Source organism: Choloepus didactylus, chromosome 8, assembly GCF_015220235.1.
Source record: "Choloepus didactylus isolate mChoDid1 chromosome 8, mChoDid1.pri, whole genome shotgun sequence".
Lineage (NCBI taxonomy): Eukaryota > Metazoa > Chordata > Mammalia > Pilosa > Megalonychidae > Choloepus > Choloepus didactylus.
This window is the reverse complement of record NC_051314.1, coordinates 123958699-123974274: the sequence shown is the minus strand read 5'-3', so window position 1 is coordinate 123974274 and position 15576 is coordinate 123958699. Positions and strand designations below refer to the sequence as shown.

At 40.7% G+C, this 15576-nt stretch overlaps 2 protein-coding genes across 9 annotated transcripts in view; one reads left to right on the top strand and one right to left on the bottom strand.

Moving 5' to 3' along the window:
• PHC1 (polyhomeotic homolog 1) overlaps positions 1 to 3095 on the top strand; it is a 32683-nt gene extending 29588 nt beyond the window's left edge. For all 5 annotated transcript variants that reach the window (XM_037847220.1, XM_037847219.1, XM_037847221.1 and 2 more), the window contains exons 13-15: positions 216 to 366; positions 817 to 1048; positions 1887 to 3095. In XM_037847220.1, the coding sequence (XP_037703148.1) occupies positions 216 to 366; positions 817 to 1048; positions 1887 to 2041 (538 nt within the window). In that variant the 3' untranslated portion in view covers positions 2042 to 3095. The remainder of the gene's footprint in view (positions 1 to 215; positions 367 to 816; positions 1049 to 1886) is intronic.
• On the bottom strand, positions 2975 to 12921 carry M6PR (mannose-6-phosphate receptor, cation dependent). Of its 4 annotated transcripts, none has more exons than XM_037847223.1 (8): positions 12648 to 12921; positions 11683 to 11805; positions 8797 to 9187; positions 7916 to 8082; positions 6663 to 6772; positions 6254 to 6384; positions 4964 to 5090; positions 2975 to 4499 (listed from the first exon to the last, which is right to left on the bottom strand). In XM_037847223.1, the coding sequence occupies exons 3-8, from the start codon at positions 9036 to 9038 to the stop codon at positions 4377 to 4379; spliced, it is 900 nt and encodes a 299-aa protein (XP_037703151.1). In that variant the 5' UTR covers positions 9039 to 9187; positions 11683 to 11805; positions 12648 to 12921; the 3' UTR covers positions 2975 to 4376. The 4 variants fall into 4 exon arrangements, with proteins under 4 accessions (XP_037703151.1, XP_037703153.1, XP_037703150.1 ...); XM_037847225.1 differs by having other exon boundaries at positions 8797 to 8976; positions 12648 to 12918; XM_037847222.1 differs by lacking the exon at positions 12648 to 12921 and adding an exon at positions 12279 to 12571.
• Positions 12922 to 15576: the final 2655 nt, after the last annotated feature.

Here is a 15576-nt window from a genome sequence, read left to right as displayed (position 1 = left end):
GTACTGTAGGCATCCCTCTCTTTGCCCTCAGCACTGGTTCCTACAGCTTATGTCACACCCCTTCCCTAGGATCATTGCACAGCTGATGTTTTGTCTCCCTATTTGCTTTCATTCTATTCCCCAAATCAGGTCTTAAAATACCATTTCACATTTAGGGCAGGTAGTAGATAGTTTTCTGTAGCACCTCTCATATCTGTATATGCCCTGACCTGAAGGTACAACGTGAGCTGTAGCCACCAATTCCGGCTGAAGAGGAAGAAAATGAAAGAGTTTCAAGAAGCCAACTATGCTCGAGTGCGCCGGCGTGGACCACGTCGCAGCTCCTCTGACATTGCCCGTGCCAAGATCCAGGGCAAGCGCCATCGGGTAAGCTCTGTTGCAGAGCCAGCTATGCTTATAATGGGCCTTTTCTTTTCCTCTTCCCCTACAGGGCAATACTTTTACCCAGGTAAAGGGGTGTGAGAATAGAAATCTGGTTTCACATGGATTGCATTACTCCAAATTCCAAGAGACTTTGTCCTTTGTCTCCTCTCTTGAGCATGGGTTCACGTACCCATTAATCCCTACACTTTACACTACCTGAAGAGAGAAAATCTAGATTAATCATTGGTAGTATAGGTAAGAAAGAGGAAAATCAAGAGTGATAATTTATACTTGACACGTGAGTAGTATCTTCAGGCATTTGCAAATTTCACATGTGGTAAGGATTCGTTTTTCCTTGGTGCCCAATATTAATGCCATTGCAGGGTGGTTGGGGACGGGGGAACTCATGACACTGAGTTATTCATGACTCTAGTTTCACTCTTTTTTCTATAGGGTCAAGAGGACTCTAGCCGGGGTTCAGATAATTCCAGTTATGATGAAGCACTCTCCCCTACATCTCCTGGGCCTTTGTCAGTGAGAGCTGGGCATGGAGAACGTGACCTGGGCAACCCCAATACAGCTCCACCTACACCAGAATTACATGGCATCAATCCTGTGTTCCTGTCTAGTAACCCTAGCCGTTGGAGTGTAGAGGAGGTGTATGAGTTCATCGCTTCTCTACAAGGTAGTTAGGGCCTTTCCAACAGAACCTTGGTCATCTCTGAGCTTAGTGTTCCAACACTATCTTCCTTAGGCCAGCCCACATGGACCTTTGTAATCAGGAACAGAACTAACTTTTAAGTAATAGGAGTGTGGTAACATAGAAAGGCTCTACTCTGATAGTCATTCAAATTGTGTCCACAGCCTGGTTTCCTCATTTCTGGTTTGACATTGTCCTCTACCATGCCAGCAGATTTGTAATGTTTGTTTCTCATTTCTATGATTCAGTTAGATTTCTCACCAAAAACTTGGATAAGAGATATTTAATGTGTAATTAAATGTGATATCCATGGATAAAAGACCTTTTTAAATGGAGAAGGAATTAGGAGCAAAGGGACTATTGTTGCCTCACTCCCTTCAAGGCAAGAATATTTTTAAGCTGTTCTTGACAAAGGGATAGTTTTCTGCAGAAAAGAAAACCTTGCTACCCTTCAGTCTTTTCTGAATTCTGGGCCCTTAAATATGACATAAAGGCCCCTAGCTTTGATTTTTTTTTCCCCTAGGTAAAAGAAAATATGTATATATTTTTGCCTCTTACCCCAAGCCATTTGGATGAAGTTGTTTCTATGGTTGAACAACTTAGTCTTCCTTTCTTGAACTTGGATCTTATTTTTTTTTAGTAGCCAGTTGCTCTCTTAATTTCATTTTGCTTCCAAAGCTCAGACTTTGGTATTATTGAATTTTAGGACAAGCGAGTTCCACTTTGGGATTAACAATTGCTAGGTCGGTTTCATCTTTAGTTTCCCCCTTTCCCCTGGTGGCCCCATGCAGTTTCTTAAGACATTCTCACGATTTCCTTCTAGGCTGCCAGGAGATTGCAGAGGAATTTCGTTCCCAGGAGATTGATGGACAGGCCCTCTTATTACTTAAAGAAGAACATCTTATGAGTGCCATGAACATCAAGCTGGGCCCTGCCCTAAAGATCTGCGCCAAGATAAACATCCTCAAGGAGACCTAACTGTGGCCTCATGCACAAACCAGCCTAAGGCAGACACTACCCACTCTCCAGGTTATAACCTGGTACTGGCAGAAACTTTGCAGGGAAGAAAGAGCTGTTCCAATTATGTAAATCTTCTGTAGAGGGGATTACTGAGACAAGGAAGAGAAATGAAAGAGATTGCTGGTGCTACAAGGCAGCAGCTTCGAAATTTTCTCCGAGTTCTGTTTTATTTTTGAAAATCTTTACAAGTCTCACAATCTCCATTTACCCTAACCCAATGTTTGTACATTTGTAAAAGAGGCAGTCTCTTAGATATCTAGAGCTGCTCAGCCTTATCCTGAAGTGGAGCATCTAGCCAGGTCTCACTTTTCTAAAGAGAGGAATGAACAATATGATCAGGCAAGGAGATGGGTGGGATGTGGGTCGCCACCCCCTGCCCAAGAGAGGTAGGGTTTTCTAGCTTGTTTGGCGTAAGTAGCAAAATCGGGTACTTCCCCTCTTCCCTCTGGATTGTCCCACTGTAGCTATGGCCAGAGATTTCTCTTGTCACTCAACTCCCTTAGTATTGAACATTTTCACCTGCATCCACGGCAGGGTCACCAAGCCAGTGTAGACCTGGTTGGCATCTTTCAGACTTGCTGCAGGGACTAAAAGTGTTTGGCATATGGTGTGGCTCTTATTCTTTCTGTATCTCCTGCTCCTGTCCAATTTATCTGTTATCATCTTCTACTCTTTCTTTTCAATTCTAACTCTGCTGTCCTATAGCTTTATAAAACAGGAGTGCGTGGGTGCGGCTGAGGTCAGGAATATAAGTACCTGCCTTAGGTGCTACTCCTTGTACAACAAAAATATTAAATATTTTTTTCTTCCTTAGTAAATGGATGAAAATTGGTCTCAGTTGTCTTACTCTCTCCAGTATCTACTTTCTTTCACACAAATAACCAGGCCAACATGGTTTGTTTGTTTTTAATTTTTCAGTGTTTCTGTACAAAAAGTGTAGTTTTTTTGCATTGTAAAACACCAGGGTTTGGGGGAGGGAGGCAAACAAATAAAAGATGCTTTTATAACATCATTTTTTTCCCTGTTTAGAAATAAAAAAAATCATTCTAATAGTACTGAAAGTCAAAGAGGAAATAATTTCCTTTAAAAAGCTTCTAAGAAGCCCCCTGCCTATGATTTCATCCCTTGTGTCCATTGGAGCCATGCCACTCTTCAGTGGCCCAGGAGGTTCATTGTAACAGAAATATCAGCCCAGGTTTCTGGGCATGTGGCCTAAGCAGAAAGGCAGAACCATAAGAGGATTAAAGACCATTCACCACAGAAATGTGGGCAAGAAGACATTTCCCTGAGCCAGCATAAGGGACAGGTGCAACAGCATTCCACACCAGAGGACAGCAGAGCCCTAGATGTCCCACATTTGCTTCCATTCCCTTTCCAGATTATATGGAGGGAAAATAGGTCAAAATGACATGCCTGTGAAGGAAGTGCAGTATGTTTAGAAATACTGGGATAGGGAAGGTCTTAAGAATAAAAAAAGCTTTGCCAGCTTTTACCACAAGTGGGAGAAAAAAACCATCAATCTCACCATCACAAGGTAAGCTGACTTCCCTTTTCTGGGACCTCTGAAGCATAGGAGGTCATTTCCATTTCATTTTCCCACTGACTGGATTTCTGGATTAGGCATTTTTGCTACAAACAGACTGAAACCACAAGACCACAATCCAGCTATAAAAAGTCACCCCAATGCCAACAAACAGTATCTTACAATCCTATAATTGGGAAAATACACACTTTTTCCATCTGAATCTCAAAGGTGGGAAAAGCAAGTCCAGAACCTCTTCAGGCTCAGAGCAAATAGTAATACTTGTAATGCAACCAAGTAATCACTGCAAAGTAGTACCAAGCAGCAAAAAATTACATCCATATTCTCATGGAGACTACTGTAGGGCACAGAGTAATAGCGTGAAAGCAATCAAACCTTGTATAAATAATATATCTTTGCTTTTTTTTTTTTTTTTTAATAAATCCAGTGTCATAAAAACTTGTGAAAAATGTTTAAAAAAAAAGGGCCAGGGAGCCAACCACACCCTTTTGCCCACTGTAACTATCCTACTTGTACCTTTTGATATTAAGCCTCTGTTATTATCTCTCTTCTACAACTGTACCTCTACAGAAAATATGGAACAAAGGGAAAGCAGTTCTAATAGACAAGGATGCAAATCAAAAGCAAATTGGAAAGCAGAGAGCAATATTAAGGGTGAGAAGAGAGACTGGAATGGAGACTGCATGAGAAATCTGGCTGAGTATGCTCTGGTTTGGGGACTGAAGAAGCAGCAAAACATTCAAAGTGCAATCACATTGGTAACAAATGGTCATCCCTTTCTTCTGACTCCTCCCCCAGCTGGTCATCCCCCACACCACGATATGCAGCAGGCGCATTTCGGGGTTTAGAACGGCATACAAAGTCACAACCATCCTGTAGGGAAAAAAGCAAAGGAAGATGATTTGGAATATTCAACTTCAGCATAAGGCAAAGTATATTTATGATCTAAGAATGTGGCAAGAACTGGTTCTCTCCAGGGATAAAGAAGAGAAAAAAGATCCAAGATCAGCTTAAATTTAGGGAAAAGGGAGAAAACGTTTCTTCCAGTTAGGCTTCAAGTTCCCTCATCTTGCCATCTAGATGCCCTTAAATAGCTAAATCAGAACCTGGAGAAGAGATCACTTTTCCAACCATCAACAGTGTTGATCTTCAGTCTTGGCAAAGCCAGAAACTGACACTACACCACTTAATACCTTGTCCTAGGGCAATCAACTATCTTGCCTGGGGCTTCCATGGTTTTAGCACTGAAAGTCCCCTGTGTTCCAGGCAAAACAGAATGGTTGATCATCCAACCTTGCATGCAAGCTACAGACTCAGCCAGCTTTCCTGTTACTTACTGCTACTAGGTTGCCAAGATCCTGCCAGAAGGCTAAGTGGGGAAACTGCTCCATTCCTTTGGCTCCTACCACCAGTCGCTGGTATAAGAACCCTCCAATGATATAGACTGCAACAAGTGATGCAAACCTGTAAAGGAAGAAAGAAATCTATACTTAAAAATTGATGAACAGTAAAACTCGGATACTAAGGAATAATCTCTATATTCATTGCTAGCTGTTTCCTAGGCTATGTTCTGTAAAAAATGAAAAAGAAAAAAAAGGCTAGTGATGCTGAATGAAAAAGGGGGCTGGGAGCTTCCCTTAAATAACCAATTAAAGTGCTATCAGTCTGTCCCAGGGAGGAATCTAGACCTGGCATTGTGGGATGGAGAACATCTTCTTGACCAAAAAGGGGATATGAAAGGAAATGAAAGAAGTTTCAGTGGCTGAGAGATTCCAAAAGGAGCTGAGAGATCACTCTGGTGGGCACTCTTACACACAATATCGACAACCCTTTTTAGGTTCTAATGAATTGGAATAGCTAGCAGTAAATACCTGAAACTATCAAACTACAACCCAGAACCCATGAATCTTGAAGACAATTGTATAAAAATGTAGCCTATGAGGGGTGACAACATGATTGGGAAAGCCATATGGACCACACTCCCCTTTGTCCAGTGTATGGATGGGTGAGTAGAAAAATGGGAGCCAAAAAAAAGTGTTCTCTTTTACTTTAATTGTTCTTTTTCACTTTAATTTTTATTCTTATTATTTTAGTGTGTGTGGCAATGAAAATGTTCAAAAATTAATTTTGGTGAATGCACAACTATATAATGGTACCGTGAACTAAATGTACACTTTGTATGACTGCATGGTATGTGAATATATCTCAGTAAAAATGAATTAAAAAAATGCTATTAGTCTGAGAAAAGCAAAAGGCTCAGGAAAAAAATGAGACATAGTGTGTGATTCTGACTCACAGGTGAGCATAATCACTGTTTCAAATATATGGTTTCATTACTCTAGAAGTCCTAATAATCTAATGGGATGGTATTAAAAACTGACTAGCCCTCCAGTAGAATAAAGCACTTCCAAATGTAAATGTTTATTAGGGACAAAACATTAAACCTCCTCATTTTGACTTGCACAGTTAGAGTTTAAAGAAGATTTTTACCCAAAGCTGTCACCCTTCCCTCCAATTACAGTGATAACACAAACACACACAATTTGTGTCCATATACTACCATTTTTGACCTAAAAAAAAAGAAAAGAAAGGAAGATTTGAACTGACAAGGTAAAGAGAGTACTCACGTGACAAGTAAGATAGAACCCACACTGAGGTGAGAGACTTCTGGGGAACAGGCCAGGCTGCTATCCAACTCAAAGAGGTAGAAACAATCTTGGACTTTGCCTCGTTCCTCAGACACAGGGTTAAAATTGTCCTGATGATGAGAGGACATAACATATATGAGATAAAATGTTTTCTTTTGACGTCTATTCCAAAAAAGAAAAGACTCACAAAACCCAAAAATATCTGCTTCCTACTAGTTAAATAACCTATTTTCTGTATTTGATGGAAGATGGGTGTCTATGACACACGGAAAAACTGAACTCCTGGTTTTCTTGCTCCATCCCAATCTACCCTCCCATCCGGAAATTCTCTCCCACTTCAGGGCAGTCCTTTTAGTTCCTCCAAGGCTTGTACACCCCGATGCCTCACCGCGAGGGTATGTCGATTGCAGGAGATCATCACCACTGCACGGCGTTGCTCCTTGCCACAGTGATTGTCATATTCATCACCCCCTTTATAGATCAGCATGATCCAATTGCCTGAAAAGGGACAAGGAAAATGGAGCTTTGGGGTGGGGGAAAAGCACAGGCAGATTTGGGTAGTATGGCAGAACCGGAATTGAGTTTAGTAAAATTGGTTTTAATTAAAATAATCCTCATTGGTTAAGAGTGCTATATACCAGAAATACAAGCTAAAACTTGCTTCCTTACAGCAGCCTTGTTTTCCCTTGTTTAAGACAAATAAGAATCAGATACTAATATAAGAATAATCTTAATTTTCCACATTAAAGACAGGCAAATGATAGTACAAAAACTACAACTCATACCTTTACTTAACACTGATTCACATTTTCTGAATACCCGCTAACAGCAAAAGAAGGTCCATACAACCAGTGGATAGCAGGGGAAGCCTGTCTAAGATTTGAAATTAGCCATGCATGAATTCAAAGTGGATAATTCTTAAACCTCAACTGCATTTCTTCTTCTTTCGTATTTACTATGTTCTTTTGCAAAATATCTCATTTCTTCTCTCAACAATCAGTGAAAAGAATGAGGTAAATCTGCATTTGAAAAGACAAGGTAAAGGTAAAATGATGTTTCAAAGTCATAGGGCTACTAATTATGATTAGCCAGGTCAAGAACCGAGGTCTTCTGACCCCTAGTCCCAAATTCTGCATTATGCTAAAGAACAAATCATCTTCACTGGATAATTTAGTTATTTGTTTGCTTAAGGAAGGGAATTAGACACATAGTCTTTTCCAGCAGTATAATTTTATGACTTTTGAGAAATATCACCACCAAAGCACAAGTTAGTTTGGAAATTTTTGTAGCCTGAATGGTTTACAAAAAAAAAAAAAAAAACCCTAAAACTATTAAAAATTTAATGTTTGATTACTCTGATGAGAATCCAAGTATTTGGGTGAAAAATAGAAGTTCAGGCTATAGAATGCAGACTATATTCTTCTGCATAAACTTTTCACTAACTTTAAAATAAACACATTATGTCCCAAACTTGGCTCCAGAGCAGCTATGGAAATAGACAGTCTGTGCCTTACAGTCTCAGACATGCTAAACCAGACATGACCTATGATATCCTACAGGGTCTGGGAAAGGTCGAGATGTACAGAAATGTCAAAGGGATTGAGCTGGGATCAATTAATCAATTGACAGGGAAAGTCTTACTTCCATTGAAGATGTGAGTCTCGTTGAGTCTCCCCACCACTGTTTCCTTCCCTTTATTTTGATCGATCTGCACCAGGCCTGCCCCAGAGGAATGGTTGCCAGCTTCCCGACAAACCCGGAACACATAGATGTATGTGTCTGGGCCCTGGCCCACAGTGCTCGCAAAGCTGGAAGGAGAAGAGAGAAGAAAGACTGAAGAAGACAGTTACTGATGATCAACCGCAGGAAGAGCAGCCTCCCTTTCCTTTCATGAAAATAAAAGTGCATGTGATTTACTCATCTGACGTTACGACTAAATATAGTAGTATTATTTGTTGATTTGTGAGACATCATGACCCAGAACCATCCTAACTGTTGATGATGACTGATAAAAATATGCCACTCAAGATAGTTACATATTTCTAGAATATCTGCTCTAAGCTATGTGAAAATGTTAGCTGTATTTCCCACGAATAAGGGTCTATGTTCATGAGGTACTCCCTCATTCTTAAGGATCATCTTCAGATTTATGTATCTGAAGATTCCTGACACTTATGATGCGATGTATAGGCTTAAACGTGTTTATCTGATATTGAATAGTACATGAATTCCTATACATTGGTCTTCTGGATCTAGTCTTGGAAGCAGCTACTCTTCTTCACGAATGGAGAGAATTTCACATTAATGCTACAACTGGGCTGGGAATCTGCTCTTTATCATAAAAGAATGCAAGGTATCAATGGCTAAATAAGACCAATATTGCTAAAGTTTGAATTAAAACTGTGTTCCAGAGGTTATTATACATGCACTTCTTCCAGAGTAATACGGAAGTAAAACCTGTAAGAAGTGGAAAAGACTCTTTAATACATTTTCTCAAGGCCTTTAAAGTTTTCCTCATTTACCTTTTGTTAAACAGTGGTTTCAGCCTCTTCAGTAGAGCCAATTCTGTCTCTGACTCTTTACCCTTTTCTCCTACCAGGTCGCAGGTTTTTTCTTCTGTCTGCCAGGTTTCTCTCACTGCCACAGTCAGGAGTATCAGGAGTATCAGTCCAGTCCTCCAGCAGCTGTGGAAGGGGAACATCCTTTTGCGAGACAGTGTGTGTGTGTTGGGAAGGGAGGGATCAGGGGAGAAGGGAAAGAGCATATGAATGTGTAATGAATGAATGGTTTTTTAATTTTGCAGAAAGTATAAGATTCTTTGGCAAACGCAACAAATTTTAATATCTCTGTGCCAAGAGCACCTGTATCAGGAAATTCATATATACAGCTTTCAGTATAATTCATAGGTGAATCCTTCAGAGAAAAAGAACAAAAATGAATTATTTAATTATTATAGCCTGAGTAGAGACATTCTGGCCTCTCTACTATTCAGTAAAATGTTAGATTGACTTATCTCACCATTCAGAGTTTATATGATACAGTTCTTAAATACTGCTTAACCTAGAGGCCCTCCCTAAGAAAACACACAAATTATAACTTAAAAAGACACTTGATAAAGTTAGGTTGGAAGTTATTAAGGAACATATAAGATAGAGAAAGAAACGTGAATTCTTTGGGCCCTAACTTCTCACATCAATATTCAGGAGCATCCAACAGTCTTTATCCATATTCATCCTAAGAATGCTGAATAGAGATAAACACAGCACCTTAAACTTGACATTTGTCTATTTTAATGACTCATTTTCTCCCCAAAAAATCATTCAATAATATAAGTTATAGGAAGAAAAAAATTCACCAGGTCAAAATGACTTAGTCTGTCCAAACCCACCTTCTCAGGCCGTACAACTCACCAGTCTCAAAGGGTTCTAGATTTCCAGTAAGTAGCGTGTCTTTCTACACTCCAAATTGCTGACAACCTTTGGGAATCACCAAGCCACTTTACTATTTAGAAAATTTAATTCACTTGCTGGCTTGTGCTACTCTAGTACAAGTTCATAAGAGAATCACTAATTTTCCTGATACAATGACTTAATTCTTCCAAACTCTTCTCACTTATAATAATAAAAAGCTTCTAAACACCAAGTCTGAACTTTGGTTTGGATACTCTTTAAAATCCTAAACTCTTTTTATATGCTGATCGCTAACACCATTGCAGTTCTAGAATATAAAACTTGAAATATGCAGAATTGAATGAGTACTAAAGGTTTAAAGATAGGAAAATGGAAGCACCAACCCTGATCCCTGAGTGTATCCTTCCCATTCCACTAAAACTTATATCTGACCCCCACTTTCCCACATTCCACTAGGCCAATAAATGCTTGGGAAATTGTTTCCTTGGCTTTGTGTACCAAAAACAAATATCAGTCTAGTACAGTAATATTAATTAAGCATCTTCACAGAATAATCATGAGGTCTGAGGTCCCCATAGCACATTTAAAGCACCCAAAAACACAACCACGACAATAGCAAACACTTAATAGAGTGCTTGCTTTCTGCCAGTGTTCAAAGCATGTATCATATACTAACTAATTAATCCTTACAAAAATCCTATGTAGTAAATAAAATTATTGTTTCTTTTTTGCATATGAGAAAACTGAGACACAGCTAGTGGAATGAACTGGTCTGGCTCTAGAGCTCATGGTCCATCTCAACCACTGTATGTAATTCCTTTCACACTAATTTCTCGGGTACGAGAGTAGACAGCCAAAGCTATGCTTTCTTTTTGACAAAACAAGAAGTCAAGGGCAAGCCACCGTCACACAGTTGACTGACTAAGAGGTGGAAAAAAGAACCCAAACCTCAAACTACCCCCTTCCTAAATTAACCTATTGCTCAACACATAACCAGCTGATTCACTACAAAGAAGCCTTTTTGTTGGATTAATTTGGCATGTCATTTTCCTTATATTCACTCAGCACCTAATTTAAAATTTCAACACTCTGGACTCTCAAGTTTTTTTTCTTGCCAGAAGCAGTTTTCTGGAGGGATGCTCACACCAAGGCTGTGTTCTTCGGCCTCATAGTTAGTTCCTTATCTGTTAACAGTTGATTTATTTTCCCAAATTAGAACAAAGAAACTCATAAAATGGGGAAGGGACAATGGGTTAATCATCCTGCCATCAAGAACAGTTGAGGTAAAATAGCTTCTATTTGCTTATTAGTTCAAAAAAGGTAGGAGAGAATGCACAGCACTTAAACCTTTTCTTCTTTCTTTCTTGCTTAAGGTTTGGTTATATATTTTTAAAGGTTTGGCTATATGTGTGAGCTGTTTCTCTTTGATCCAGTGGCATATGCATTAAGTGCTTTACCTGGAATCTCTTTGTTAATCCCGACAACTCAGAAAAGTAGGTATCATTTTTCCCACTTCACACATGAGGAAATCGAGGTTTACATAGGTTTAGTTATTTGCTCTAGGTTACATAAGTATCAAATGTGTGAAATTACTGGGGCAACCTGGGCTATTCATGGTATGAAGATATTTGTCTGGAAAACTTCTGATAACAAATTTAAGGTGTAACAATGTATTAGAGAGAATATGAAATGTAAGGGCTTTATTTCTCAAGGTACAGAGTTTGTCTGGATACCTTGGAAATAAGGAGCAGGATTTTATGATCTTGAAAGAGCACCTCCAATTTTCTTATTCTACAACCAGAGACTATCTGGTAATGCTAAAAAATTCTCCTTTAGTGGGATGGCCAAGTACTAAGTCAGGAAATGGGAAGCAGTGCACATCACTGGGCCTTTGTACCATTCACTTCCCCATCCCTCAAGTACAGCCATAGCCATTTTCCATTTTTGAGTGTCATTTCTACCTTCTTGCTGGCTCATTTCTGATATGGAAGCCCTTACCCTTTTTCTTGTCTCCAGCAGCCTACACTTTTAGAAGAGCAGCCGCAATTAGCTGAAAGCCCCAACGTTGACCTCAGAAAGAGCCTTGGAGATGTAGTTCCACGTTCCAAGAGCGGAAACTCTCTACAAAGAGGAACACAAGATAATCCCTCTATTAGCTCTTCTTCCCACCATACACACATCCTCTCTTCCAGGGCTCTGCAATTCTCACTTTTCCTAGTCTACTGACTTTCCAACTGCTCAGAGCCATATCCTCTCCAAATGATACCACTTTACCTCCCTCCACGATGCAGGCCAAACTTATTTCTACAAGTATCCAGTAACACCTCAAACAGACTTCATATCTGGTACCTTCCTTTCCCTGTCTTCCAAATGTGCGTAAATTCCCTCTCTGATCTTTGGGGGTCCTTTCTCCTTTACGCCCTTCGAGTCTGACTCCCCGTCCCCACGCCTCCGCCTCCAATCTGCCCTAGGGCTCCCTAGCAGGACCTTCGGCTAGACCCATGGCCAAGAGTGACTGGCTATCCCAGCTCTTGTCACACATGCCGGGGTGCGAGCGCTCCCCAGCCCTCCTCCTCCGCGCCCCCTCAACTCACTTGCCACGGTCCAAGAGCGTAGCTACTGCTCAGAATCCCCCAGTGAATATCTGTCCGGGGCTGGGAGTCGGGGCCAGCGAGGGACCAGCCGCGGACCCCGGTCCCAGAGCTCGTGACAGAGGGCAGCGTTCCCCGAGGCGCCTCGCTGCAGACCGCTCCGGGAACCGGAAACAGGAAACTCCTAGTGGCCGCTGGGCAACTGCTCCTCCCACTAGACCCCGCGGCATGTGACCACAGAATCAGTTCGCCCCTCTCTCATTCCCGGGCTCCTGCTTTTCCTAAACGCTGATTGGCCACTATCGAGGGTCCCAGAGTCCCGCCTATCGGGGCCACTAGGCTCAAGCTCCTCAATCACGCGGGATCACATACCAGGTCCACTTCGTGGTAGGCTCGATGGAAAGAGTACGTGAGGCAGGTGGCGGAAGCGGAAGTTACGAACGGCCGCCCAGCCTTCTGGGAATTGTAGTCCTCACGCCAGGTCTTCTGATCAGCGCGCTTGCTTCAGATTGTTCGCAGTCTGCAAGAGTCGCTGATCTGTCGCTCTCTTCTGGCAACGAATCTCGTTGTGTGTAATGTGGGCAACTTAGAAGATAGTGGAATGACTGAGTCGTGGTCGTCCCGGCTTTCTTAATAACCCTTTTGTTCTTTGTTTATTTCAATACCTTAGGGCGTTATGTTAATTATTATCATTGTCAATATTATTATCATGCCTCTCCTGCCTCCTGGCATTTTGCTTGATAAACAGTCTGCAACTACCTCTCTGCGCCAGAAGATTCTTCTGCATCCTCTGATCGCTTCATTTTGTCCAGCGTTTCTGGCGTCCTGAGAAATGAGCAACACAATTTTCGTTTTTGTGCCTCTGCTAATATCCTTCGCACATTCCCTCAAGTTTTTTCTATGAGCCACCTGTTGAAGTCCTACTCGTTTTTAGAACTCGGCTAAAATCCTACTGGTCCTGTGACTTCCTGGATTCTCTCTCTTCAGAATTAATCCTATCTTCCTCAGAATGCCTGCTTGTTGTTTGTACCCGGCTTTATCCAGATTTCATTCTGCTCTGACCCGTAAGTTGCTTTTGTGTGTGACTCCCTAGCTCTTTGCGGAAAGAGACTGGAATTTGGTTCACGTGTCTCTCCACCAGAGCTAGTATTGTGCTCTGAGCTCAATAATAGAAGCTAGCACTCCGATGGCGCTGTGCTCTCCGCACTGTTGTACGTGCTTGAATCAAGTATTGATTCAGTTGATCATAACACCAACCTAAGAGGAAGTGTTTTATCCCAGTTTTACAGATGAGAGAGCTAAAGTAGAGAAAGACTAAGTAATTGGCCGTGGGTCAAACAGCTACAAGTTATGGAGCCTGTATTCAAATTTAGGCATATGGTCTCCGGAGTACATGCTCTCAGCACTACATTATACCGATTGCACGTGATCCTGCATTTGATTGTTCATTGGTATAATTTAGTTCAGGACTGGTAGTAATCACATCGGTTTGGCTGTTGAATGTGGCCTTAAGAAAAAAAAATAGATTCAAATATTTAAAAAATAATTTTCTTTTTGATAATAAAAGTAATTTGGGATCAGAAAACAGAGAACAAAAATCATACCAAATGTTTTCTCAAAAATCATCCATAATTCCACCAAGAGATTGTATTCATTTCCTTCATATTTGTATGTATTATTTATTTCCTTTTTCTCCGTTAACATTTTATCAGATATTTCTCAATATCACTAACTTTACAAAGAAATTTTTTAATGGCTGTATAATATTTAGTTGCATTGTTAAATTAAGATTAAGACTAAATGAGTAAGATTGCTACTTAATCATTCCACTAGTGTTGGGCATTTAGGATAATACTGTTTTGCTTTTATCAAGTCAGTCAACAAATTTTTACTAAGCAACTACTATGTGTTAAGGACTGTATTGAGAGTAAGTACTGAGGATACATTAGAGAGCAAAGACAAAAATCCCTGTTATAATGGGCTTCCATTCTAGAATTGATGTTCATTAGTTGTTGAATTCAAGGTTTGATTCAGAAATCTTGCCTCTTGATTACTGCCTAGCGTACCATTGGGCTGGAGTTGGGGGGAAGAGTGCTGGTTGGAAGTGGGGAAAGGGCCAGAAATGCAATTGAGTGAGTTGAATGATAGCTTGTCTTCTGTGGGGTGGAGTGAGGGTGGCTCTTCTTTCCTTCTGGTTGTAAGTAATCTGGGCCACTTCCCTACTTCTCAGGCCTCAGCGCCTATTCTGGGAGCTTTCTGTGTCAGAACTCCCACTTCAAAGAGCGAAGATTCTTGCTAGGGGTAAAAGTTGAAATTAGCACTTCATTTTTCAGTTTCTACTTTGCCTCTCTCTAGCCTCATTATTAACTGGGAGAGCACCCTCCCTGCCCCCAGCCCCTCTGCTCTCCATACACACTCCCCTGCCCCACACTAGGTAAATTGTTCACTTTGTTTAGAAAGCAGTTCTAGAAGTTTTGTCCTGAAATCAAATGTCGAGGATGGTCTTGTTCAGTGTAAGCAGAACAGGGGAAGGGACCAGAGAGGTCCAGGTCCAGTCATTGCTTTTGTAACTGTCTCAGACCTGCTCTTGCTTTGTATTTGTTGACTCTGATCTGGGGACTTCTCTGGGATTTTGTTGGGAATGGCTTTTTAAATCTCTCAACAGCTTCCTCCTGCGTGAGTTTTGTGTTACGGGTTTTGCTGTCAATAACATCCTACCTGCTCACAATTCCTGACCCGCTTAGGGATCTTTTTAAATTTGTTTAATGTTTTCTCAGTGCTATTATGCATATATGCAATTTGCCATCTTGAACCAGACTTCAATTTTGAACTTTTCTTGATGCCTTTCAAAATGATCACTTTGATTTCAAGAACCATATAAATTTTTGCTTTCGTTTTTGGCAACTTTCAATTTTAATGTAATTTAACATTTTCAGAAAAGATGTAAGAATAGTACAAAGAACTCTGTATACACATTCCACACACACACACACATGCTTATTTTGATCAATTTCAAAGGAAGTTCTTCATTACGATTAATTATATTAGTGCGTATATCCTAAGAACGAGGATTTGCTCTTACATAAGACAGTATACTTGATACTGATCAAAAGCATGGGTTCTCTGCCTGATGCACTCAAATGACCAATTCCTGAGACACCAGGGTTTCAAAGAGACAGGGAGTTTATTGCTAGGCATGAAGCCAGAGAACAGATGGCCTATTGGTCTAAAAATATATCTCTCCAAACTGCAATAATTCTTATAGTTTTATAGTATTTGTCACGGCCCAAGAGGGCTTTTG